Source organism: Dendrobium catenatum, unplaced genomic scaffold (genome assembly GCF_001605985.2).
Source record: "Dendrobium catenatum unplaced genomic scaffold, ASM160598v2 fragScaff_scaffold_841, whole genome shotgun sequence".
In the NCBI taxonomy this organism is placed as follows: domain Eukaryota; kingdom Viridiplantae; phylum Streptophyta; class Magnoliopsida; order Asparagales; family Orchidaceae; genus Dendrobium; species Dendrobium catenatum.
This window is the reverse complement of record NW_021319303.1, coordinates 616,094-644,085: the sequence shown is the minus strand read 5'-3', so window position 1 is coordinate 644,085 and position 27,992 is coordinate 616,094. Positions and strand designations below refer to the sequence as shown.

Below are 27,992 nucleotides of genomic sequence, written 5' to 3'. Positions count from 1 at the left end.
TAATGAAGAAAAGAAAAATGAAAGAAGGGAAGAAAAGCTAAGGTAAAGAATTTCGAATCAATTTCGATGTGGGTTATATAAATTAGAAGATTTGAATGAGAGAAAAGAATTTTAAGGTAATAGTGCTATTTTAGTAATTTTTAGTTTAAGTGAATCACTGAGTTTTCTATGTTTGGGTTGAGATGGTGGTGGCATAGGCTTCAATCTTATAGTGGGATAGTGGAAAATATCAAGCCAGGCTTCATTAGCCAAAACTATATCAAGCTTTTAATAGATAAAATTGTCAGCTCTGTTGTTAAATCAAGTGTAATTAAGCTCAATAGAGACCAAATTTTTTATATAAATATAAAAAATTATGTTGTTGAGACTTGAGCAACTCAAATCCCTAAATATTTAGTATAAGAATTTTTTTAAAAAAACAATGAGGAAATTATCCCAAATAAAACATAAATATTCACAAATTTAGCTGCAATCTCACTAAAATATAAAAACTAGGTCTAAAAATTATGTCAACAGTGAAATAACCGATATAACTGAAGCAAAGCCTTCTACACTTTTAGGTGAGGCCGCCAATACAAGAAAATAGATGCTTCAAGAATTATACACTACAAATCACAACGCAAATGCTTGAAGAAAGCAAGCTAAGCTTTTAAAGATGGAGACCTGCGAGTAGCAATCGACCTGGGAAAACACCATCGAGGTTGCTGCTGCTGGCTTGGCTTGTAAAATAGGAAGAAGGACGGGTCCTCCTCAAAAGACTCTCTGTACATTTCAAGTGTTGGGACGATCTCTTCAAAGTGCGGCCTTTTATTAGGATTGGTGTCCCAGCATTGTTTTATGAGATGTTTCAACGCCATGGGACAACAGGGGGGCAGAGGCGGCCTGATATTCTGGAAGAAAGAAAAAGTGGATAAATTGCCTTTAGGAAACAAGGAGAGAGAGATTCTAATAAAGAAAAGTAAGCTGTCATTAGAGATAAATAGTTCTATGGGCGACATCAATTTGAGAGATTATTCTATGCAGAAGCGTCCGAAAATCAATCCGGACGCGCCACGTCACCCAATGCACAGTACATTAGGTGACATGGCGCGTCCGGATTGGCCTCCGGGCGCATCCGAACACCACACGTAATAATTTTTCCATCAATTCACTTTAATTTTCTTGTAGCTTACCATAGAAAAATGTTTCATGTAAATAAACAAAGGGGTATTTACATAGATATCAATGTTATTTATATATCTAATGCCCAAAATTTTAATATTATATTCCTATCACTCATATAAAATTTTAATATCAAATATATTACTCATCTGTTTCATTCTTACCACCCATACTAACTTATAAATTTTAATATTTCATTTCATGCACACTCATTTGTTCTATAGGTGGTAGGCATGTAATATTAAAGTTTTAGATGTTAGATATGTAAATAGCATAAAATAAAGTGGTATGTATGTAAATCCCATAAACAAAACTACGAATATAGTAAGTTTTGCGGCATCATGATTAGAGGCGTTGGTTTTCACCTTGCTAATTTCTAACGATTGTGATTAAATTCACTCAATGTTTTTGAAAAAAAAAACTTAGTTACAATCTAGAAGCCAGTGATACTGCTATCATAACAAGCGAGATGGGAAAAATAAGACTTATGCAAGAAGCCGCTATGAAAAGATGAAAGCAACTAATAATGTACCATAACAAGATAAGTTTATTTATTTGCCTCAAATCATTAGCTACCTAATCAGACGTTTAATCATCTGAGCATTCCAGAATCTGATTTATAAGCAGTTCGGTATTAATCTTTTAAACATGAGAATATTGGTGGACACCGGACGCAGCTCTGTATCTGGAGACAAATCAGAGCACACTACATCACCCGGTACACAGCGGATATATAGCCACGGTACACAGCAAGACAACGGGTACACAACAAGGAAGTGACGTGGCATGTTCTGATTTGCCTCCGGATGATGCCCGTACAAAATAATTGATCCAAGATTACAGCAAGTTTTTGAAAGGAAGTTGATAGGGAGCCGGAGAAAGTTACAGCCGCAGCAGCAGCAGGGCTGGCATTTCTTCCACCAAGGAGATCACAAGACACCACCATGGAGCAGGGATTTCCAAGTGGCAATAAAGTAGATCGGGTCAGCTGTTGGGTGAGGAAGAAATGAGTGAAAAAAAGTTCTCTAATAGTTGGTTAGAGATTGTTTTGGTGAGAACACTCGCTGTGTGTGGCTAGTAGAGTGTAGTGGGGATAGTAGAACACAAAGTTAGTATGAGAATTGTATAGGGTATAAAAATTCTGCTATCATTAATACATTTCTCTATTCATCTTCTCTCTTATATGGCATCGCCAGCGCCTAGAATTATCGGAAAGTGACCTAACATTTATTGCTCTCATTGAACCTCCCACTGGGTGCAATGTCATCCTATCATATGGCTAAGGGAAGTGTGGAGCCATCATTGTTTTCTTAATGGATACACTTTTTTTCTTGGAGGGCATGAATTGAATGTTTATTATGAAATACAAACATATAAAATTATTGGGATATATTAATATATCAATTATATATAATGATACAAAAAAACTAGGGGGGCTTGTGCCCCCACTTGCCCTCCTAAATGATTATGTTTATTCATTGGGCCTCTGTCTTCTTCCTTGGTGTAAATGGCAACACCTCTAGTGCCAGGGGAGATAGAACATTGTGCTTGCAAAAATTAAGAATAAGTTCATAACGTTTTTAGTTCTCCTAGGTATTATAGAGCCTATCAATGGGTACCGAGATCGCCGAAATTTGCTCGCCGCCAATTGGCCTCTACAAAAAGGTGCAAAGCAAGAAGTATCTAATCTCAGGAACATCGTGCAAAGCCCTCTTTCTACCGAAAACTATTCGTTATGGCATTCTCAGATCTCCAAGACCTGTCGTGCTAATGGGTTTGAATCATTGCTTGATCCCAATTCTCCCATTCCTAAAAAGCTTCTACAACAAACCGATGGTACTACCGTTCCTAACTCTAGTTATGCCCAATAGATTCTTACTGATCAAAACTTAGCGGCAGCAATATGTTCTACCATATCTGCCTCTATTCTTCCAATACATTGTAAATCTCGAATCTACTTCGGCTATTTGGACCACCCTTGAAGCTCGTTTTCAATCCATGAATAGATCCAAAGTTATTCAACTCAAGAATGAACTTCACCACATTTCACTCAAGAATTTAACTATGATTCAATATCTAACTGAAATCAAATCTCTTGTGGATCAAATAGTTGTCGTAGGCTCAAATATTGACACTGAGGACATAATTCTTTACATTCTTAATGGGCTTCCTAATGCCTATCAATCTTTCAAAACATCCATAAGAACTATGATTCACCCCCTTAGTCTTGATCAACTTTACTCATTACTCATAAGTGAAGAAATTCACATCGCCTCAGACGCCGCTCGTCTTGCTCCGGCTGAAGATCCCCATATAGCATTGTTCTCTAATCGCGGTCGTGGTCGCAGGACTAAAGGCCGATCTTATGCCTATGGCAATTCTAACAAAGATTTTCCACCTACGACACCAACCATCTGCCAAATCTGTTTAAAGAAAGGGCATGCTGCATCTGATTGTTGGCACAGATTGAACCCACAATATGTGCCAAGATCTGCCAAACCTTCGAACAAAGCTCTTGTTATGGGTTCTTCTTCAACGTACACGGACTGGTATCTTGATTCGGGAGCTTCATCTCGCATGACTAGATCCTTGGATAATCTTTCCATTTCCACTCCTTACAGCAGCTCTGACAGCATCACCATCGGCGACGGGAGTTCGGTTAGCACAGCAAATTCCGGCAATGGATTGCTACTAACTCCCTCTCGTAAACTCAATCTTTCTCATATTCTTCATACACCTTCTCTTCAATACAACTTCTTATCGATTTCTCAACTAACCAAGGATAATAATATCTCTATCATATTTGATCCCTCTGGTTTCTTTTTTAAGGATCTGACGACTCATCAAGTCATTCTTATGTCATTCTTCGAGGACCATGTTATAACGGATTATATCCCATTCGGACTCATGCATCTTCGTCTACTCACCAAGCGCTCCACGCTTCCAAAACTCGCCTCATTCCTTGGCACGATAGATTGGGCCATCCTAATAAGAGAATTCTTACCAGCATTGCTTCTTGTAATTCTCATCTCCATATAGATACGCATAATCTGCCCTGTCATTCTTGTAATAAATCTAAGAGTCATAAACTCGTGTTTGAAACATCCGATAATAGAAAATAGTCTATTATTGCTTTAATTCACTCTACTGTTTGGGGTCCAGCTCCTACGGCCTCTAATACTGGATATCTCTATTATGTTATATTTGTTGACGACTACTCGCGCTTTACATGATTGTTTCCTATGCATCACAAATCTGAAGTTTTTAGCATCTTTATTACTTTTAAAGCTAACATTGAGAAATACACATCTCATAAAATAAAATGCTTACGCACCGACAGAGGAGGTGAATATCTTAGCCAATCGTTCGTTCAATTTCTTCAAAGGCATGGGGTCTCTCACCAGATCTCGTGTCCGTATACACCATAACAAAACGGCGTAGCTGAAAAAAAAAAAAACATCGACATATCATTGAAACAACAAGGACCCTTCTCCATACGGCTTCAGCTCCGTACACACACTGGCCTGATGTTGTCCTAACGTCGGTATATCTCATAAATAGAATGCCCTCTATAAATACCAATAACACATCTCCGTTTGAACTCCTACACAACATCAAACCTGAGTACAGTCACCTACGCACGTTCGGCTGTGCATGCTTTCCCCTCACTCCGGCTCCTTTCCGTCACAAGCTTCAACCAAAGGCTCAATCATGTGTTCTTTTAGGATATTCGGACACATACAAGGGATATAAATGCCTAGATCTGACCACTAACAAAATTGTTCTATCTCGTCGTGTTACCTTTGACGAAACTTCATTTCCCTTTGCTACTCAAACGTCAGCTACAAATTAATCTTCTGAGGCTTTATCAATATTCTTTCTCACGCCTACATCTGTGTCACAGCTTTTTAAGTCTAATGTTCCAACTCAAAACCAATCCTCCGAGCAATCCTCACAAGCTTCCCATCCCGGTTCCAATACGTCTCTTCCTAATCCTGTTATAACTCAGCCTCCAATTCAAAATCCTACCACATCTAACTCCCAGCTCTCGGTTCATCCGATGATCACTAGGAAAAAAATGGGGTCTCTTAAACCTCGCATACGTCTAAATCTAATTCATCATCAGTCCTCTCAAGAACTTCAATTAGATCCTACTACATACAAGGAAGCTAGCAAATACTCAGAATGGAGACAAGCCATGGCCTCTGAATTTTTTGCATTACAAAAACAAGGCACATGGAGTTTTGTTCCCCCGCCTCCTAACTCTTCTGTGTTGGGCTATAAACGGACGTACCATATTAAATTCAATGCAAATGGATTTGTAGCAAAATATAAAGCCAGGCTCATAACACAGGGCAACCATCAAAAATATGGTTTGGATTACACTGAGACTTTCAATCCAGTTGCTAAACTACCTACAATCCGTATACTTCTTGCCATAGCTCTGCACAATAATTGGCAGGTTCAACAACTTGACGTGGCAAACGCTTTTCTCCATGGAACTTTATCAGAAACTATGTATATGTTACAATGAAAAGGATTTGAAGACTCCACCAATCCCTCACAGCGGACATCATTTGGCTTAGACGTATTCTTACAAATTTTGGTGTAATCCAAGATCAGCCGACAGATCTCTACTGCGACAACACTTATGCAATAGCACTGCCAAACAATACGGTGTTTCATGCTCGTACGAAACACATTGAAATAGACCATCGGTTTGTTCGTGATCACATTCAACAACAAAACATCAGACTACTTCCTATTAGCACAATTGACCAAGTGGCGAATATCCTTACCAAATCTCTCTCCACACCGAGGTTTCATCAGCTCAAACTCAAACAGAATGTCATTCAAGACCCATCAGTTTGCAGGGGCATATTAGAACACAATAATAAACTCATTAAATTATAAAAATGTGTTGCGTTATATGTTGCAGCCAATGTAGCAATTGTAGTATGTTTCTATAAATAGTAAGGTGTCCGCCTGTAATGGACATAAAGTAATAATACTCTTCTCTGTCTTTCTCCTTCTTTCTCTCCATCGTGTTTTGTTCTTGTTTCTTGGTTGTACCGTGAGTTTCTACAGTACTAACATCAAAATATGAAGTCATATATTAATATCATAACCTATTAGCATATTAAGAAGTAAAATATGTTTCTTGGTTGGCCCGATTCTTGCCTCAAGGCCAAGAACGTTGTTATGGTATCATAGCCCATTTTCTTAACAGCTCTTACCTAATCTTTATGGTATAACAAGACTCCGTTGCATCCCACCTGACGGCCTCAAGTCTCTCAGAATCTCTCGCTCAATTTGTAATTCCTGCTCCTCTCAAATTTCTCATATCCAACATCAAGAATCGGGTATGCATGAGGAGGAAGAAGAAAGAACAGAGGGATAGAAGAGATGAATTCTATTATTATCCAAAACGTTGGTATAGAGAGTAATATATAGAGCTGAGCTGCAACATGCGTTTAACAAGAAAGGACATCTTGATTTAGAGCAGTATTGTTGACAGGTCAGCACTGTTGAGTGCTGACGTGTACGAGTGCGCTGACAATCATAAGACTACCAAAAAATAAGCAAATGAATAAATAAACTGCCCTTTGATGAAGATATGCATTACTCCATTAAACTGATGAAACAATTATCCAACACAAAGAAGCACTCCAAGCAATCGCCGAGACTCTATGCAAAATCACCATTTAATTAAAAATGCTAGAAACAAAGAGAAAAAAAAAGATCGAGAAATGAAAGGAAAACATCAGCCTAATGACACAACTGCAATACTAAGGAATATGAACAAATTATTGGAGGAAATCCAATCAGCTTGCCACTCCATCCCCATTTTGTCAGAGGTATAAACCTGAAACAGGGATCCCACAAAGTCGCACAAATTTATAGATTTCATAAATATTCAAATGGGAAAAATCAACTCTTACATCCTTCCACATGGATGGGCCAACGAAGGAATGACTTCATTGGGAGGAAAAAACTAAAGGGCTAATGAATTGGAAAGTATTTCTCGTAGCTCTACATGTTCATTTCAAACCCTCCAAATGCCACAATATGTGTGAAGAATTATCAATGCCCGTGCTAACACCTTCTGTCTCCAAATATTAATCATAATTCGAGTAACTTGCCAATCAGGTGATATTATAGATTGATTAAAAAAGGAAATGGAGTAGACTTTAAAAAACGTATTAAGATCATACTTTAGGACCACATGAGATATTTATTTAAGATTTGCATAGTTATTGAGGATGTTACAATTGTTTGGATATCTAATATTTTCAATGTAATTTTGAAGATAAAGAGGATGTTAAATAATTGAAGAAAAATTATTTTTGTGTAAATATTCAACAAAAAAAAGATATATAAGATTATAGCAATAATAAAAAAATCATGAGTCATAAAATAAAATTATGAGATAGAAAAATATAATATAGGCTTTGAAAAATTATGTCAATTTTAGAGGACTAATTTGATTTTATGCCAAGAAAATCTACTATAGAAATATTTCTTATATAAAGACAAATAACTAGAGCACAGAAAAAATATTTGCATGATTTTCACTAACCTTATAAAATCATGTGATCAAGTAAGTAACTTAAGAATTGATTTGCCACACATTTAGGAAGAAAGATGTGTCAAAATTATGTTAAAGTTATTAAAGATATATATAATGAAATATTGATTAATATTATAAGTATTTATAACAACAACAGCAAGCCTTTATCCCACTACATGGGGTCGGCTACATGAATCCTTTTTCTCCATTGTGTCCTATAAGATAACAAAAATTTCTAATTAAAATAGGATTGCATCAAAGATCTGCTTTGAGTCTATCTCTTTTCGTATTAGTTATGGAAATAATAAAAAATTATTCAAACTAAGATGCCTTACGTATATTTGCTTTGTAATTGACATATTTCTTGTTGCGTCCTAGAATATTCGTGGCGGTAGAGAAATATATGGTTTAACATCTTAGCATTGTACGAAGATCCAGCACACAAACAGATAAGAGAGGGGGTGAAATATTCATAAGAGACACCAGAGTTTTTAACGTGGAAAACCCCTAAAAAGGGGAAAAAACCACGGGGCCTGGCCCAGTTTGAATGAATCCACTAATATTTGTAGTCGATTACAAATGAGGCTCTTCTTTGGGAGAAGGCCTTGGATTGATGTAGCAAATGTACATCATACAGATTGCATTACATAGTAGGAATTACATATACATGTTTGTCTGGTCTGAAGGACCGTAGTCGGCAGGAGACCGGGGTCAGAAAGACCATTGTTTATTGATGGAGGTCGGAAGGACCATAGTAGGCGACGAAGGCCTGAAGGACCGTAGTCGATAGGAGACTGGGGTCTGAAAGACCGTTGTCTGGTGATGGAGGTCGGATGGACCGTAGTAGGCGACGAAGGCCTGAAGGACCGTAGTCGGTAGGAGACTGGGGTCTGAAAGACCGTTGTCTGGTGATGGAGGTCGGATGGACCGTAGTAGGCGACAGAGGTTAGAAGGACCGTTGTAGTAGGGCGGTACTTTGGTAGAACTCTGGACGTCAGGTAGTGGCCCAGCAGAAGTCCAGGCTTCAGGTGGTGTTCTGGTGGAGCATACGGCCTTTGATGATAATTTGACAAAGACAGGGGCCTCTGGCAAAGGTAAGGGCCCCTGATGAAAACGTCAGACCTGAAAGTCGGGCCTTGAGCAGAACGTTGGGCCTGAATGTCAGGCCTTGAGATGGTGGTGCGGCGAAACTCCGGCGGTGGTCTGGTGAGGCTCCGGCGGTGATCCGGCGAGGTTCAATTCACAAAATCTCTCATGCTAAATTTGATTTGAAGTCTTCAGTAGTCTAGAGTTTGATTTTCCTGAAATGTTAGTTCACACAACCGGAGGTGGTCCGGCGAGGCTCCCGCGGTGGTCTGGCGAGGTTCCGGCGGTGGTCGAGGAGGAGCTTCTTCCTTCTCTTCTTGTTTCGGCCCCCTCTTATGAGAAATGAGGGCTCTATTTATAGATTTTCTGGAGTGGCATGGCCTGTAAATAGGCGTGAGATCAGGGGCGAATAGGGAGTGGTCAAATGGACGGCCGATATTGAATCCTACGATCGTGCACCGTTCATTGGACATTTGAAGGCCTTAGTGATGTCGGAATTCTGTGATCTTGGGCTCGTTGAATTCGTCTCGTCGAGCCCTTCGATTCGAATATAAGCTCGTTAAAATCGGAGTCCGTTTGGTAACTCAAATAGTGGTTTGAACCTTCCAACAGCACTTCAAATCCATGATTTGGACCCATTTGGGCTCGGATTGGGTCGAACTTGGTATCGTTGGGTTCGTATTTCCGAGACGCTCAGTTCGACTATAAGCTTGCTGAAATCGGAGTTCGAGTGCTCTCTGAATTAATTTTTGAAGTTTCCAACTAGCTTTTTGCCTCGAGATTCGTGCCCGATCAAGATAAATTTTTGAGGACATATCATTTCTAATTAGTGATATATCAAATAAAATAAGTAAGATATTGGGAAAAAATGTTTAGATAGGTATCCAGAATTAATATATCAAAGAATGGGTATATAATACGCAAATTCAACAAGTAGGATATCAACAATCATCAATCAATATTATTAGAAGATAAAATAATACCCAAAAGTGATAGATATAAGTATTTTGAATGTATTATATAAAAGAATAAGGATAGGATGATTATACAACTTCAATAATTAAGATGTGCCCAAGATGGTGAAATGCCTTAGGAGAATTATATGATCAGACAGTATCAAGGAGACTTTTTTTTTTTTTTGACAGTATCAGAGACTTGAAGCTAAATGTTATAAAATTACAATTAGGTCGACAATATAGAATGAATTTGAGAGTTAGATAGAAAAGTGAACGTTAAGATGCATGTGTGAATAAATTGTTGATTGATATAGACGTCGCTATAACCCTTCTCTTCCTAATCAATATTTGAATTGATACTATAATACAATTGTATTATGATACCAAATCAATCTATGAATGATGATGTGGAAGACAATGGAACTAACAGGATTTATATGCAACTTAGGGTTTCTTAGAGAACTTTAGATTTTTCAATACAAGAAATCATATAATCAAAGCTATGGATTCTTGAAATAGAGTTTCTAAGATCTCCTTTTCAACGTAACTTTGGAAACCTGCATGGTAAGGATTTTCAAAAGGCATGCAAAAATATATGATTTTCTTTCAGATCAATATAAGAATCAAGCAAGAAAAGATGAGCAACATATTATTAACATACAAAGATGACATCCACCAACCCTAACTAAAGTTCACTTCTTCCAAACCTACTCCCCCCTCCTCACATGTGCACTCAGTTAGAGAAAAAAAAAAAAGACTCAAACCAAGAGAGAGAGAAAGTGAGTTAGTAGTTCACCTAAAGTTGTGTGTGCGAGAGAGAGAATTCACCTTCGAGGTCATGCCCCTTGCTCGTGGATTATCATAAACCTCTTGGATGCATGATATGGAAAAAAAAATGGGTGGTAACCACCGAGGGAGGGTATTTCCCAATATATTGAGGTGGAGAGAGACGGTAAGTTATGAGAGGAAATTTTATCAATAATTCAATTTAAACTTAAATGAAATCGAATTGATCTTGAATTGAATATTTAAAACAGCCTAATGTATGGATTATAAGAAACAATATAAGAAAAAGTGATAAGACATAACATGCTATACAATGGAGATTTGGGGCAATTGTGATTGTCTATAAGAGTAGAACTATTGTAGGAAAATAAAATTTTTGCAAGCTAAAGTGGGTATTATAGACATTTTCCCTTTTGAAAGAGTTGGATATCAATATTCATACAGTACCACACACAAGCATATCTATTTGTAAAAACCTACTTCGTATTCCATTTTTTTTAAAACAGCAAGAAGGTTGGAACAGGATAAAATTGTGTTAACTTGCGTGAAAGCGAAATTGTGAAAAAGTTATAACCCAAATGAGCCCAAAGACATTGTAGTTAACTTGAAAGCTTATTTATATTTCTTTGATAACTTATCAAAAAGTATAGATAATTCCAAGCTAAAACTCATGAAAAGCCATGAATTTCGATCCAAAAATCCCATCCTCGGATGGTGAATGAAATATTTATTCTCAGTTTAATTTATGGAGTTGGATTTAGACTTCTTCAATGCTTGATTATTCCTTCATTTTTGTCCTCCATGAAGATATCATGAAATCATGTCTAAATTAGTTATTGTGCACTCATTTCACATGAACTAAGGCTTCACCATGATAGCATGGATCCATTTGCATTCTTTAAGGCCAACTTGTGTCCATTGTCCTAGATTTTACATAGCTAAACAATGGAATTAATAGATTGCTCAATTCATTCCTAGTTAAGTTGAATTAAGGTTTCTTAAGCTCATATTCCTATACAAATCATCATAGACAAGAATGCAATTAAAATTCATCACTGACACCTTGATGAGGACATCGATCCAAGGTTCAAGCATGTGTATCGCCGGAAGCATCGCAGATCGATGGCCACGATTCAGAGCTTATATTTCTAGTTGTTTATGCATTTTATTTTTATGTTTTCCTATTGTACCCTTATGTGAGTTGAGTCATGTTGGGGCCCTGAGGGCAATTTAGTCTTTATTTCTTCATGTATGCTTGAGACCGATATATATGGGTCTTTTCTCTTGTAATAGCTAATGAAGATTTCAATGAAAATTTGTGTTTTGTTTCTACTTCTTATTGCATGAGAGCTTGAGAAGAGAGAGAGCTCAAGGGGAGCAAATCGCAAGGCCCACCAGTCGTTGGAAGAGTCTGCGGCTCGTGGTTAAGTTATTGTATCTTCTTGTTCGTGTTTTCTTTCATCTTCTTCCTCCTCCACCATAAGAAAATCCCTTCCAACCCTTGTTGCCGCCGCCCCCTGGGAAGCCCGCCGCCGGCCACTCCCACGGCCCCGGCCGGCCACCTTGTCGGCGATCTTCCCCACACATCCAATCCCCCCTTCCGCAAGTTTCAAATTTCAAATTCTTTCCTAATTTGGATTTCCAATTTAGGAAAGTTTTCATGACGAATTCCAATTTAATTTAAATTAAATTGGAGCCTTTTAAATTTATTTCCACATCATCTCCCCAAATTAGAAACCTCTTCCTTGTGATCTCTCCCTCTTCCCACTCTCTCCATGCCGCCGGCCTTACTAGGCCCTCTCTCTCTCTCTCTCTCCATTTAATGCTCACTTAAGGCATTAATTCCAAGCCAATTTGAAATCAAATTTCAACCCAAATTCCCCCCAAATTTCATTCAAATCCTGAAATTAATTTCAGGTTTTAACATAACCTCCTCCCCGCTCTCTCATACCGCCGGCCCCCCTTAATGGGCTTCCATTATTTGCCATTAACTCCCCTTAACTCCTTTCAAATATTGAATTAATTTCAATTTGAATTTTCCCTCTAAATCCACTTAAACCTGAAATTAATTTCAGGTTTTGGGATTAAACCTATTGCCATTGGATCCCTCTTGGAAACCGCCGGCTCCCCTCTGTCCCCTGCTCCCGCCGCCCCCATCTTGCTTCTCTTGAGAATTGAGAAGCCAAGGAAAGAAGAAGACGACGCCTCTCCTCTCCACTTCAATGTTGAATGGCGGATCCTGAGCTTGATAGTGGATTCGTGTACGACATCTACGGCGACATTCACATCACCCGTTCGAAGTTCTTCGACGTTGGATTTGGATTTGACGACACTATTGAGGACTATCTAAATCGCATCTTGCCTACTCTCGTGGACGTCATAGACGACCAATTTCAAGACTACGATTGGATCCACCAAGGCCATCCATCCCCGCCATCTCCGCCACCGCCGACCTTTCCATGGAACAAGACCATTGGTGTTGCTACCGTCCTCGTGGCATCGTTGGGTGTGCTGAAGACCTTTTTCCGCTAAGCCTAGTGTAGTTGAGTGATCCATCCCCAAGGTGAAAACTCTCTTTATTAAGTTGCGGATTGTTGATTAATAGCTTTTGATATTGCTACTATCTTTGGGTTACCTAGGAGTTTTGGCTAATCTACATGAACTTCCTCGCCTAAGCTAGTTGAAAACTAAGATTCTTTGATGAACTTGCTTGTTATTTCGATAAGTTATTAATTGGTAATTCATTGTCAGCTATTCTTAAAATTTCTTAAATGAGCTCTTGCGCATGTTGGTTTCACATCATCTTGGTATCAGAGCATGACTAGCATGATTTCCCTTTGATAGATGCATCCTAGGAATCCACTTTAAATTAGCCTTAGTAGTTCGCATGCATAACATCATTTAGATAGTTTTATTTAATGTTTTTCTACTGCTGTCCAGAAAATTCTGCATTACTGACTTCATCTTACATTAGCATAATCATGTGTTTAAGTGCTGCCTTCAAACCTATATTGTTTCTAATTGCTTAGGGCAACCACACCCTTGAGTTTGACTGCTGTCCTCACTGTTCCAGCACCTTTTAGCCATCGTTTAGTGAACTTTTAGCCTTCGTTTGGGTGCTGTCCACTCCCTTGGAACCTTCCTAACACCTAAACAACTTAAACAAACTGTTGTAGTTTGCTGTCCACCTCGTTCCTGCACTGTTTAGTGACATTTAGGTGACTTTAAACTTGTGATAACTTGCTATCCACACCCTAGAGTCCATTTAAATTGCGTAGATAACTTCGTCCATCATTTTAGATTGCTGTCCGGTAATTTTCCTGCACCATATAGCAAGTCGAAATGGTGTTTTCTCTTTGTAGAGTGTGGTACCTTGCACCCAATCTTAATTAGGTTTCACTTGACACTTACCCATGGACCCGATAAGACTCCAAAAGAGTTTAGATGGCATCGTTAACCTAGTGGGCAATATGACTAGAATTATGACGGAGAAACCCATTAACTATCCCCACTCTAATTACATGCCCCACTCAGCTTATCACCCGAGACCGGAGCCTAAGCCTCCACGACCTCACTTAGAGTCACCTTACCGTCTACCCACCTTTGATGGTTCCTCGGACCCTTACTACTTTAGGGAATGGGTTAGACAATTAGAGGACTATTTTGAAACACGACATATCCCCGAGTCCCACCAGGTTAGCATCGCTAAATCTCACCTCAAAGGTCAGGCTCTTCAATTTTGGGCAAGATTGGAAGATCATAGAGAGTCATGCGGTGAGTACCTTACTTGGAAAGACATGAGGAGAGAACTCAACTTAAAATATAGACCCTCTACCTGTGGACACCCTGCTGGTTCTAAGTTTAGGTCACCCCCTGCCCATCAAACCATTGGGTATTACACTCTCAATACCCCTACCCCTAGTGACCGTCATTTAGAGCACCACCCTACCACTTTTTGCAGAACAAATCATGGACCTTACTGTGGTCAAGACCACCCTTGCAGAACAAACCGTGGACCTTACTGTGGTCGAGACCACCCACCCATTAGTAACATCCAGGTTGCTGCCCCACCCTATAGGTATTCACCTAACCTTGATGGCCGACCCTCTACTGGGTCTTCTGTTGGACCAATCTCTTATGACTCCCCACGTAGACCTACTTCTAGCCATCCCAGTCAACCTTTAGCCTCCCTAGTCCTTGACCCTGCAAGTATGATTATAATAAATGAAGACATTAAGACGATGAGGTTCCCTAAACCTGAGACTGAGTGCATCCATTTCGTGGATGCTAGTGATATCACTAATGACGAAGAATTCTTTGAGGATGGAACAAAAGTGATTGAATCAGACTCCCAGAATGACTTAAACCCTGAGCTAGGAAAGTTAGAACCTGTAAACGTCGACACCTTAACCCACCCCGATCCTAGTCTCTTCGAGGATAAGTCTTTGGACAAAGTCTGCCTGGAGGATATTAATTTGATCTCGAACGACACTGATCTGACCTTGAACCCTGTGGAATTAAATTTGGAAGATTCTAATTTAATTGACCCCGAACCTGATCCTACTAAGATTATTAACATGAATTTGGATGACAGTCAGTTGAATCTGAACAATTCTGAGTCTATTTTGAAAATTGAGCATCCTCTTGTTTTATGGGAGCCTATGTTAGGAGTTGCCCCTTTAGATTTGCATTTGAAAGAGTGTGTTTTTCTTGATTGAACTTATCTCACCACTCGTACCGATTTTAATGTTAGAGAGAATCTTAGCCCACACTTTCATATCACCAATCTAGCTGTTGTGCCCACTTCTGTAATGGATACCATACCCCATTTCTTAAGTCCCATACCTGCTGGTGACTCGTTTGGCAATCCCATTATGGCTGTGAGTCAGGACCCATCATCTTACATTGTTCCTGATTCATTTGCTTTGCCCACTACGTTCTTGTCCTTCCCTGTTAAGGACAATCTCTCTCCTAGTAGGATGAATTTACTAGATGACACAGTTGACCCAAGGAGACTACCTACGACCTTAACAGAAACTTCCTATAGAAGTGCCCCAGTAGCTAAGAATGTCTTCATTGCTCCACCTACACCAGTCCCCTTAGACCGAACACTTTAGACCCCTCTTTTCGTGACTCGTCCACCTTTTTCTAGCTAGGTGTTCATGTTAGTTAGTATGTTGTGTATGTGTTTGTAGTCTGTTGTCTTCCAAGTTATTTCTGTTTAAAACTTTTGTGTGAACCTTGATTCTTGTCATTTGTCATGCATACCGGTTCTTTTGCATATGCATTTGCATCTCATCTCCATGAGCTTTATAAAGAAATTAAAAGAAGAATTGAACAACGTAACTCCAATTATAAGCTTATTCCATATCACAAGAAAAGATTTAAAGAATTCGAGGTTAGAAACATTGTGATGGTACGGATCCCTCCGTGAAGAAGTTGCGTGCTAGAAGCGTCGGACCCTTTAGGGTAACTTCAAAGGTAAATAGCAATGCTTATGTGCTAGACCTTCCTAAAGGTTTTAACATCAATCCTACATTTAATATAGAAGATCTAGTAACCTTTGAGGGACCAGAGCTGAACCCGAATAATCCACTTCAAATTGAGCCTTTTGAGAACCCACCCAATGAGATCCCCAGCCTACCCCCACTCCCCAATTTACCCCACTTACCTATTACGGAGAAGGTTAAAGCTATACTTGACGATGAAATCATTTCCATGAAAGAAGGCGGGCACCACAGGTACTTGGTTCATTGGAAAGGGAAGTCGGTGACCGAGGATACATGGATTGATCGAGAGGAGTTACAGAGATTGGATCCAAATCTTTTAGAGATGTACGAGAGCTCCAGAGATTTTCACTCGACGGGGTCGAGCTTTCTCCCACCTGGGGAGAATGATGAGGACATCGATCCAAGGTTCAAGCATGTGTATCGTCGGAAGCATCGCAGATCGATGGCCACGATTCAGAGCTTATATTTCTAGTTGTTTATGCATTTTATTTTTATGTTTTCCTATTGTACCCTTATGTGAGTTGAGTCATGTTGGGGCCCTGAGGGAAATTTAGTCATTATTTCTTCATGTATGCTTGAGACCTATATATATGGGTCTTTTCTCTTGTAATAGCTAATGAAGATTTCAATGAAAATTAGTGTTTTGTTTCTACTTCTTATTGCATGAGAGCTTGAGAAGAGAGAGCTCAAGGGGAGCAAATCGCAAGGCCCACCAGTTGGAAGAGTCCGCGACTCGTGGTTAAGTTATTGTATCTTCTTATTCGTATTTTCTTTCATCTTCTTCCCCCTCTACCATAAGAAAATCCCTTCCAACCCTTGTTGTCGCCGCCCCCTGGGAAGCCCACCGCCGGCCACTCCCACGACCTCGGCCAGCCACCTTGCCGACGATCTTCCCCACACGTCCAATCCCCCCTTCCGCAAGTTTCAAATTTCAAATTCTTTCCTAATTTGGATTTCCAATTTAGGAAAGTTTTCATGACGAATTCCAATTTAATTTAAATTAAATTGGAGCCTTAAATTTATTTCCACGTCATCTCCCCAAATTGGAAACCTCTTCCTTGTGATCTCTCCCTCTTCCCACTCTCTCCATGCCGCCGGCCTTACTATGCCCTCTCTCTGCCCCCCATCTTGCTTCTCTTGAGAATTGAGAAGCCAAGGAAAGAAGAAGACGACGCCTCCCCTCTCCACTTCAATGTTGAATGGCGGATCATGAGCTTGATAGTGGATTCGTGTACGACATCTACGGCGACATTCACATCACCCGTTCGAAGTTCTTCGACGTTGGATTTGGATTTGACGACACTATTGAGGACTATCTAAATCGCATCTTGCCTACTCTCGTGGACGTCATAGACGACCAATTTCAAGACTACGATTGGATCCTCCAAGGCCATCCATCCCCGCCATCTCCGCCACCGCCGACCTTTCCGTGGAACAAGACCATTGGTGTTGCTATCGTTCTCGTGGCATCGTTGGGTGTGCTGAAGACCTTTTTCCGCTAAGCCTAGTGTAGTTGAGTGATCATCCCCAAGGTGAAAACTCTCTTTATTAAGTTGCGGATTGTTGATTAATAGCTTTTGTATTGCTACTATCTTTGGGTTACCTAGGAGTTTTGGCTAATCTACATGAACTTCCTCGCCTAAGCTTGTTGAAAACTAAGATTCTTTGATGAACTTGCTTGTTATTTCAATAAGTTATTAATTGGTAATTCATTGTCAACTATTCTTAAAATTTCTTAGAGCTCCTGCGCATGTTGGTTTCACATCACCCCCCTAATGAAATAGTCCACTTGGGAATATTGTAACCATTCTTCCAGTGGTATAGTCTCTCCATGCAATGTAGCTGAGCTATTGATATGTCCAACCCAATCTTTACTAGTCATCCCTACCGCTATGGATAACCCATTAATAATAGCTACTAATATTGTTAAAGTTATCCTAGTTTTTAGGAGTTGCAATACCAAATATGAGATTGGCCTTTAGCAGTTGCGATATGAATCTAGGTTAGCCCAATTTGGAGTTAAGGTGGTACATGTTGCTCTAGCGGTGTGGTGTAGCCCACCATCTAGTGTGAATGGCCCATTGTTCAAAGCTTTCCCCTTTCTCGATTAGTATCTATTACAAACACCTCTTATTCCCCATAAACTATTATGGCTAGATCCTCTAGGATTTTGGCACCCTCTTTGAAGGATAGTTTCGCCTAAAATTAAGGGGTTAGTACATTTTTCATCTTGTTTTCCCTAATTGGAAATTACCATCTCCTTATACAATTCAGTTGCAGCTGTTATAATTTCCTACTATTTCTTCTTTTGATGGTTCCATCTCTTTTGACAACATCAAATCACGCAGCCTCTTGGATATATGGTCCACCTAAATACTTCCGGTGTCTATGTTATTCTCATATGGTTCCTTGAATACTCATCAACTCCTCTCGAGCTTGGGCATGACTTGAAGATTTCAACATATGGAGGTTGTCCTCTACCTAGGGACTAAGCAAATATTATTTGTTCATGCGAGTAAGCATCTTTTCTAACTTTACTCTTCTATCCTTCTATAGGTATAGAAGGGGAGCGGGTGTTTGTTTGGACAGCTCTTGACCTAGATTACCTATGACAATAATATGGAACCCTACAACAAAAGTTAATGCTATGATACCAACCATGAGCCAAAAACTTCGATATAGCAATGCAATTGTATTTTGATATCAAAATGATTTAAGAATAATGGTGCAAAAAACAATCAAAACTAGTAGTATTTGTATGAATATGGGGTTATTACGCAAAAAATATGAAGCTAAAGCTAGGGATTTTGAAATTAGTGCTTCTAGAATGTACCTTACATGTACAAACAAGGCCATGCAAGGTCAAGGGAGAGACATAACAAAAATCAATGATTTCTTTTGACCTACATGAATGCAAAAACAAAACAAAAACCCCACCAAAATCTCGCTTACCCGTTGTTCGACGCCGACGCCATCACCTCTGCACGATCTCTGTACAAATCCCACTCAAATCAATGTCTCACCCGTCGTGCTCCACTCGTCCTCTTCGCACGACCCTCATGATCTCCACTTTGCCTCGTCGTTAAAATGAGGAAGAAACGAGGCTTCTGGCTTCTACTTCCACACTCATTTCTCTCTACCAAACTCCATACCCAAGCCCTCCATCCCTCTGCAAGCCGAACTTGCCGCACCAAACTCTAACTTGAAGCCTCCCGTTGACCCAGGTTCCGCTGATCCTATTGATGTGTCAATTCCTCGCAAGAGCCGAACCTCCACTTCAATCCAGTCTCCCACACTAATTCAATCCCTACGGTCTAACCACCCTCCTCATTCCTCCATTCGTACAATCTCACATCTCAAACTGAGCCCGGCATCTAGCTTCGACCTCCGGCTCCCTGCATGCACGTCCGACCTCTCAGTTCATCGACTCCTCCCTTCTACTTGCCCGACATCCACCTCGCCTTGATCCAGCCGAACACCCAACTGAATTTCACTCACCAAAGCAAGTCAATCTTCTCCGTTGCACCGACTTCCACACCACAATAGTCGGAGTCGCTCAATTCAACGCAAGCCCCTGTCCGACCTACTTACCTCTACCGATTGAATCCCACTGTGTCGTCCGATCCCTATACCCGTTCGCACCTTCTACAACCAAAACACCCAACCGCCAAACTGCAAGTCCTCAAGAAACAAACCCACGATCAAACTTCCCTACCTGCCTCCCTCTGTCTAATCAAGAAAGCCACACTCAACTGAACCCCCAAATCTCGTCAACTTGCTTGCACTCTTCGCGGCCTACAACCAAATCCATGCCCGATTACAATCCCCATTCCACCTTTACGTCAGTCGAGCCCTGACCTACCGTGCCAATCGACGCCTAGCACCCGTCACAAGCCAGCCATACATTACTCTTTAATGTTATTGTTGGCAATAATGTGTTTATTGCAAGAACATTAACTTCAGGGCAGGAACTAGTGTTTCCCATACATTACTCCTTAATGTTATTGTTGGCAATAATCTGCAAATGTTGCATGAAAATACACTGCCAAACAACACCACCGGATCCGTAACGCTGGTACAAGCAGACAAAAGGCGTTTGCAAATGCTAAAATGAAGTCTTGCACACTCTTTCAGTAATAGTCGTTTGCGCAATTAATTACAATTAAATATTAAAATGTTCCCCTCATGCATTAAAATATTATTATCCGCATAGGCTCCGACGAGCGTGTTACAGATACACACGTGACACCTGAGGATGTTACGCGGGTCAAAAGAATGAACTTAAGTTCAAGCCCGATCCTCTTATGCAAGCAGAAAGGAATCGACACGACTTGAACTATCAAACAAATATATGATCACGACATAGACCAGGATATTTGTTTTATACATTTGTATTATGCCTTCAAGGTCTATAATAAAGAAAATTCACTCATAAATGCATAAAGCGAATAACGAACCCGATCCTCTATCGTCAAATTGACAGAGTCGACAAGATTCGGCCAACAAAGTAAAATTATCCATAAGTAACCCTGATGATGGTCGTGTTGATAGAATATCTCAACCGGAGGGGACGACCAAATATTTAAAAATGCCTCCTAATTCTCATAAGATATATTCTATGACATTAATGTTTAAAATTGAAATTAACTACCAAACACTAGCAAAATATCAATCCACTCTCCGCAACAGTTTGCTGGGGTGAACAAATAAGAAAATCACTCCAGCTCATAAAGAGCAAATGTATGATTGAAAATATTACTAGGATTCATTCTCAATCTGTCTCTTGCTAGTAAGGACGAGGCACGTGTCCTCTAACCAATGATTTCACCGTCAAATGGCACCACAGGTAAACGGTTATGACCAGGACCCTCTAACCGGGTTGGTTTTGCCTCCAAATGGCGCCATTATATTAGGTCATGTAAGAGCTCGTATGTTCCCCAATGGCATTAAGTTATTGAGTAATGAATCAATAGTATATAATCGATAGAGTAGAAAGCTCTCTGTTAACTAAGGTGTATTCAAATTTATTCTCTTAGATAAATATTCATGGATGATGCAACTCATGGCTACCGACAAAGATCCTTATGTCAGGTTGGGTAGACTACCTCCTTTAACTAAGTAGACTAAGGATCATGATGATCTGGGATGATAATACTATAGGATCTTGATTGGGTCTATCATCGGTCCCCCCACCACCCGCTTTAAGAACTAGGTGGTGAATTTTTAATTTTAAATATTAAATTTTCAAATACCAAATCATGTTGCTACTATACGCCAGCTACTACGTATCTGTTTGACAACTAACCTTAATCAAAAGTTCTCTTGCTATCGGGAGGGATAATTAACTATAGGGACTTGCACGCTTATAGGAAACCTGAACCCAAATCATAAAGTCCTCACAAAATGAGGGCAAAATCTCTGTGTAGTGTCTTATGTAAAACCCAATATGCCTTATGAAATTTTGACTCAAAACGTATTCGTTAAAACTCTCCTCGACAACCCGAAAAAAGAAGAAAGGGGAACCATGCAAGAAATAGAAAAATATAAATAAAATAAGCATAAATAGATTGCTACCATACAAGATGACTTCTTCCAACCCTAATTAAGGCTTTTTTTATTCAAACATTCTTCTCCTTCCTTATATGCTTGAGTGGAGAGAGAAAGATTCAAACCAATGGAGACTGGAAGAGAGAGTTTGGAAATTTACTTAAAACACACACACACACAATATGAGAATTCACCTTGATAACTATGCGCCATTGGAATTTGTGCTAAACCTCATGCGGGGTGATTTAGAGAATAAACATCATTTGAGAGTATTTTCCTAAGACATCAAACGAATGAGATAGAAAGAACTGGTTACAAGGAGAGAAAATATTGTTAATTTTAAAAAACAAACTTTAAATGGAAATGAAATGATCGTAAACTTAATGTATAAAACAACATAAAACATGGGTAGTTATCAAAAATAAGATAAGCAAAAATAATAGGATCATGATACACTATCAAATAAGATATTCCCCTTATCCTGATAGCTTCTTTATATTTATTTGATAACTTATAAACAATTTATGTATAATTACTAGCTAAAATTCATGAAGAGACGTGAATTTTGAATGCATAAAACAGCCTAACACATAGGTATTTATCACTTAAGCTACAAACAATATTAAGTTATTTTCGAAGGTTTAATAGAGGCAGGCTTTGGATAATGGGAGACAGCATATGGTGATTACTTGAATGAATGATAAATATTTATGGAAAATAGAATTTCACAGATGACGATCCTCAAACCTTCATTTGGTTGAACCTAATCTAATTTAGGTTAGCCTCTTCGTTATGCATCCATCTATGGGTCTTAACTAGCTGATTAGCTGGGGTCACTATTAATTGAGCCTCCTGGATCAGTATGAAGCTTTTCCCTACCAACCCATTGTCGTAGATGCAAGAAACCAACCCCCAAACCTCCCACAAACCCACCCACCTACACGCACTCCAATCGCACTCCGTTCCCTTGCCTTTCTCTCTTATCAATTTGGTGAAAATGGGAGTTGAAAGAACAATCCAACCCCCATTTTCAACCTTTTGAAATGTTTGTTGAAAGTTAAAGGTGATTTCATCAATAAATACTAGTCAACACACTCTAACGTAATAATGATAAAAAGGACCTGGCAGGTAATTATCAAAAAAATGAGAAATCTAATTTATATTTAAAGAAGGATTCATGAAGATGGCTATAAATAATTAATATAAAGCAATTTGTTGATAATGAAAAATCTAGTTGTGTGATTTCAAAGCAACAGCGAATTATCTGCACATATGGAAAATATGATTGATTTATCTGCAACTTATCCAAAATAAAATAATGGTGATAAGTCTATAAACCTTACCTTTTCTGCAACGGCAAAAGCGGCTTGTTCAGGATTCATGTCATGGAATGGGATTAATGCCGTCATTAACTCCCAAAGGACAATGCCAAAACTATAAACATCAACCTTCCTTGTGTGATGTTTTTCCTTGATCATTTCTGGTGCCATCCACCTGTAAGTGCTTGTAAAGCCCTTGCCACTGCCACATTGAAACTCTTGGCAGGAGATACCAAAATCTGCAACCATAACGGATAAGTCTTGCCCCAGTAGTATATTTTCTGACTTGAGATCTCTATGAAGTATTCCTTGAGAATGAAGGTAATCCATTCCTCGTGCAATCTCAAGAGCTAACTTTAAAACAAGCTTTAGAGGAAGAGAGTAGGGTGTCTGCTTGTGGAGAAATTTTCTAAGTGAACCACCAGCCATGTACTCTGTGATGATACAGAAAACTGGAGGTTTCTTGCATGCTGCAACAAACTACATGACAAAAGCATAAGCTAAAAAGGAATTATTATCAAAACACGCTATTAGATTTTGAGCATATAATGACAGCTGTAAAATCGACAGTTTGTTACATCAAAATATGAAATAATATCAAAATTAGCAGGTTGAGGATGGAAGTTCAATACTTCCTGCAAAAACAGCAACTTTTCAAACTATCAGACATCAGATAAGACCTAGTTCAATCCACATGTTAATAATAGTATTAAAAAAATCAGAGGTGGTCCAATCCTGATGTGAAAACTTCTGTATCAAGAAAATCATACCGTAAGAACTTCACTAGGAAGTTCTGAACTTTTGGAACCTCAAACCTGGGCATATGGCTTGACGAGAAAGTTTAAAGAATATAAGACACAAAAAGGGATTGGATACAACGTAATCATAAAGTTTTTACAGAATAAATGCAAAAAGATTTAAAAGAATTGGAAGACTCGGCTGTGATAAAAAGAAATGATTCATGAAATTTTGTGTACATTATGGAAATAAATAGGGAATATTTTATCCCAAGGAAAAAAAGTAAAATCTGTATATTTTAGTCACTTGAAGCTTATCCCAAAAAAACTCAGTTAATAGGAATATATAAATAGCTCTTGTTTGGACAACTCTTGAGAATACTCGCACATGCTTTTCAGATATTTGATAGGTGGTCAATGGGTTGTAGCAGATGAACTCGTACCTCGTGAACCTACACAGGGAACTTACCCAAGGGTTGCCAACACGTATGCCGACAGAATACCCAGAGGAGAGTCACCCTTCACAAAAACAGTTAAGAGCTTTCGCAGACTACTCAACTTGTCACTCAACCTTCACATGAACCTGCCACCAAAGCCACTCGTCACTATCTCTAATGAAGCGTGGCCAATCATGCTCTCCATCTCCACTATAGGAAAGCATCTAATCAAGAGGATTCCAACTCGGCCCATTCAGCTCACTAAGGAGCCTATCGTCCCCACAACTTAAGCATGCTCATATCCCACTCTGAACCAATGTGGTACTCCAGCAAACGTCGTTAATGGCTTTGGAATGCTCTCTAATCGCAACCCTCTCGACTTAGCACTTGCTAGCAGACTCGCCCTTACGTATTTAACATTATAAAACTTTCCCTGAGACAAAAAAAAAAATAGGATTAAGAGAGGAAAGCATTCCATCAAGTTAATCAGGGTGCGAAACATGTCCACGTTGGTCTATACTAAAAGGCATTAACTTTATATATAACATTTTTTGTAACCCTGCAATCCCTATAAATAACAGGTTAATTGGATCTTTTGGGCATTTTACTATAGATATGCGGGCTATAAGATTATTTCCAACATAGTTTACCCTCTTTCTTTCTCGCTCCCTCCCTTCTCTCATAGGTTCTCAGGTTATACCTTTAAAGCTCACTGCTACTAAGGTCGGGTATAAGCCATGGACTAATTTGGATCTAACATCTTGACCTATATTACCTATAATAAGTATATGGAATCCCACAAGAGAAACTAATGGTTTGATACCAATCCTGAGCCAAAAACTTTGATATCGCAATGCAACTATATTTGATACCATACTGTTCTAGGAATGGTGGTGCAAAAGACAATGAAACTAGTAAGATTCGTATGTGCCTTAGGGCTGTTATAAAAAGAATATGAAGCCAAAGATAGGGATTTGTATGTACCCTAGGTTTGTTATGCAAACAAATAAAATCTGTACGTTTTAGTTACCTGAAGCTTATCCAAAAATATTCAAGTAGGCCTCTGCAAGTTTGAAATTGATGAAACAGAGAATCAACCATCTCATAAGGTAAGCACTGTGCAGTTACAACTGAACTTCAGCTTTTTAGGATTCTCCAAATTTTAATTACAAAAGGATATCACATAGAACTAGAAAAGGAAACAAAGTAGCAGGAAGATGTTTTACTAACCACCCCAGAGTGACACTGAAATTTATGATTCAAACTGCATCAATAATCACATGTATAACAAGCCAACTGGTTCAGCTCCATGATGCCAAGAACATCTTTCTTCCTTGAGAAAAAAAATTTAACGTTCCATTTGCATTTATGCAAAATATAGCAACCAGGACTCGTTTAAATGATTATGAAAGCAAATTAACATGATTGTGAAGCAACATTGCCACTTCACGGCATAAATCACCTACAAGTCACTTGTAGATTTCAAGCCAAGGACCAAGCAACATAAATAGAACTTGAAGCAGCATCTTTTCAACACAAGCATGGCACAATTCTTTGCATCAAAATCGACATAAAAAATTATCGCAGGAAGAGAGAATTTAAAAGTGTACCGTTATTATATTAGGATGCCGGAGTCGAAACAGCAATGCGACCTCCAAGTTGAACTGTTGCTCAAGTGCAGCAGCCAAGGTTTTGTCCTCCTCCGGTTGGCTGATCAGCTTGACGGCCACCTCTCTTTGCTTGTATATCCCATGGTAAACCCTGCTGTGTCGCCCCGCCGCAAATTTGTTCCCAATAAGAAGTTGCGACATGTCGGCGCTCCATTCATCCTCTCCCCCGCCCTTTATCTCCCCGCCAAAGGACTCCAAGTACTTGGACCAAGATGGTGCCTTTCGGTATTCCCGGAGAGAGAGCCTCCTCTCAGGAATGCGGCAAAGACTGACGCTCCAACTCCGCCGAAAACAGTTGAAGTTCTTCATACCATGAACGCTAACTCCAACAAATGTTACATCCAAGAAAATAAAGCGAAATAACGTAATATTCCAAAGCTTGCAGAGCCAAATATGGACTTAATCCTCCAGCATTTCAAAAATGTAGCAAATCACGGCACACGACAACTAGGGTATCGAATGCCTCTGCGGAGAACTAGATCGGAGCTCCGCCAGCTTCGATAATAGGAAACTTATCAAGCAGCTCGCAGTAAATACGTCAAGGCTCGAGGGGAGATCCTCATCTGTCTCCCAGGCTCTGGTCGAGCTAAAGCGAAGAAGAAAGAGAGGAAGGAAAAAGAAAATGCTCGCCAGAGATGGCAAGAACAATCATCTTTAGGAAATCATCCGAGAAAGGAGATTCAGGGATTCGAACTACGGTGAAGTTAACGAGGGGTGGCGACAGACAAAGAGCAGCTGGATGGCGGGGGTGGCGGTGGCGGTTTCTTGAGGAACGTGTGATTATGCCCGTTTCGGGAGACAACAGGATATGCTCCTGAGTGAGACTTTTTCTAATCTCCCGCAATTGCCCCTACGTATCTGCTTTTTTCTCTGAAATGGGTTCTGCGCTCTGATTGGCAAACTATCGTCAGTTCTTATATTATTATTGGTACAGGTGTTTTTATTTGTTATTATTTCTTAGGTATCATTATCCAATTATGATCTTCTCCGTCATCATCTCCCTATCACTATTGCCTAATTATAATTTCTTTATTATTGACACTCAACTATGAGCTTGTAACCATCATCGTCTAACCATAATATCATAACCATCATCATTCAGCTATAATCTCCCAACCATTATCTTTCAACTATGATCTTCATATCAATATCGTCCAGCTACATCGATATACGTTAATTTCATCACATGTCATCACCAATTGAGTTATTGTATGTCATGTCATCACATATAAGATTGATGTTTGCATTGACACATTCATTTAGCCACAAACTTTATTAGTCATCATCATTAACAACGTCGATATGCACAATCGCTTATAAGGCTGGTGCATGCAACTAAAACAAGTGTCAATTTCATCGGTCATCATCACCAATAATTTCATGCATATCATTGCATTTAAGGTTGGCATACACCTCATTGACACAAATAATAACTCCCACTAAATTTGTCGTATCCATCATTGCCAACAGTGTCAACATGTACCATCATCTATAAGGCTAATGCATGTCGTTGATATAAATGTCAATACTCACTGACTTCATTGTCTAATATCACCAACTGCATTGATGCATGCCATCACTATAAAGCTTTTTTTTTATCACTATAAAGCTTATGTATGCCTTCGACGCCAGTGTTGATACCCACCAAATTCATCGTCTTTTGACTTCGCTGCTCACCATTGTCCACAACAATAATGCACGTCATCATCCATAAGGTTGACGTATGCCAGCAACACCACAGCCAATGCATGCGAACTCTGACTCTCAACATCAACTTTAAGACTCATATTGAACTTCTTAATCTTTGATCCACTCTCTTGAAAGGAGAATAAATGAACATATCATAAATTGTATCGTAAAACTAGATCCAATGTCTCGAAGCTCTTACAACTACTACCGAAACAATTTTCTATAGCTATTGTCTACTATATTGTATTAGTATCATCTCCCATTATAAAGAATGACATCAAATGTATGACATACACTTGTGAATTCATTTCAACTAAATCAGACCTTTTTTTTTCTCTCTTTTTTATTAATCACATAAAAATCATAATTTCTCTTACAAATTATTTTTTATTAATTTGTATAATCTATCTTCATACAAAATTAAAGCGTAAAATTTCTGAGTAATACTTAATCAATTACAATAAAAGCATTCATATTGCTTATTTATACCAAATCATTATAATCTCCAATAAAGAATTTATAT

General features: G+C 39.1%; 1 protein-coding gene across 1 annotated transcript; it reads right to left on the bottom strand.

The window, feature by feature from the left end:
- Positions 1–106: 106 nt before the first annotated feature.
- Positions 107–26,542, bottom strand: LOC110111376 (serine/threonine/tyrosine-protein kinase HT1). The gene is made up of 3 exons (XM_020843218.2): positions 25,721–26,542; positions 22,961–23,416; positions 107–890 (listed from the first exon to the last, which is right to left on the bottom strand). Exons 1-3 carry the CDS (start codon positions 26,087–26,089, stop codon positions 642–644), a joined length of 1,074 nt encoding a protein of 357 aa, XP_020698877.1. The 5' UTR covers positions 26,090–26,542; the 3' UTR covers positions 107–641.
- Between the last annotated feature and the right edge of the window lie 1,450 nt (positions 26,543–27,992).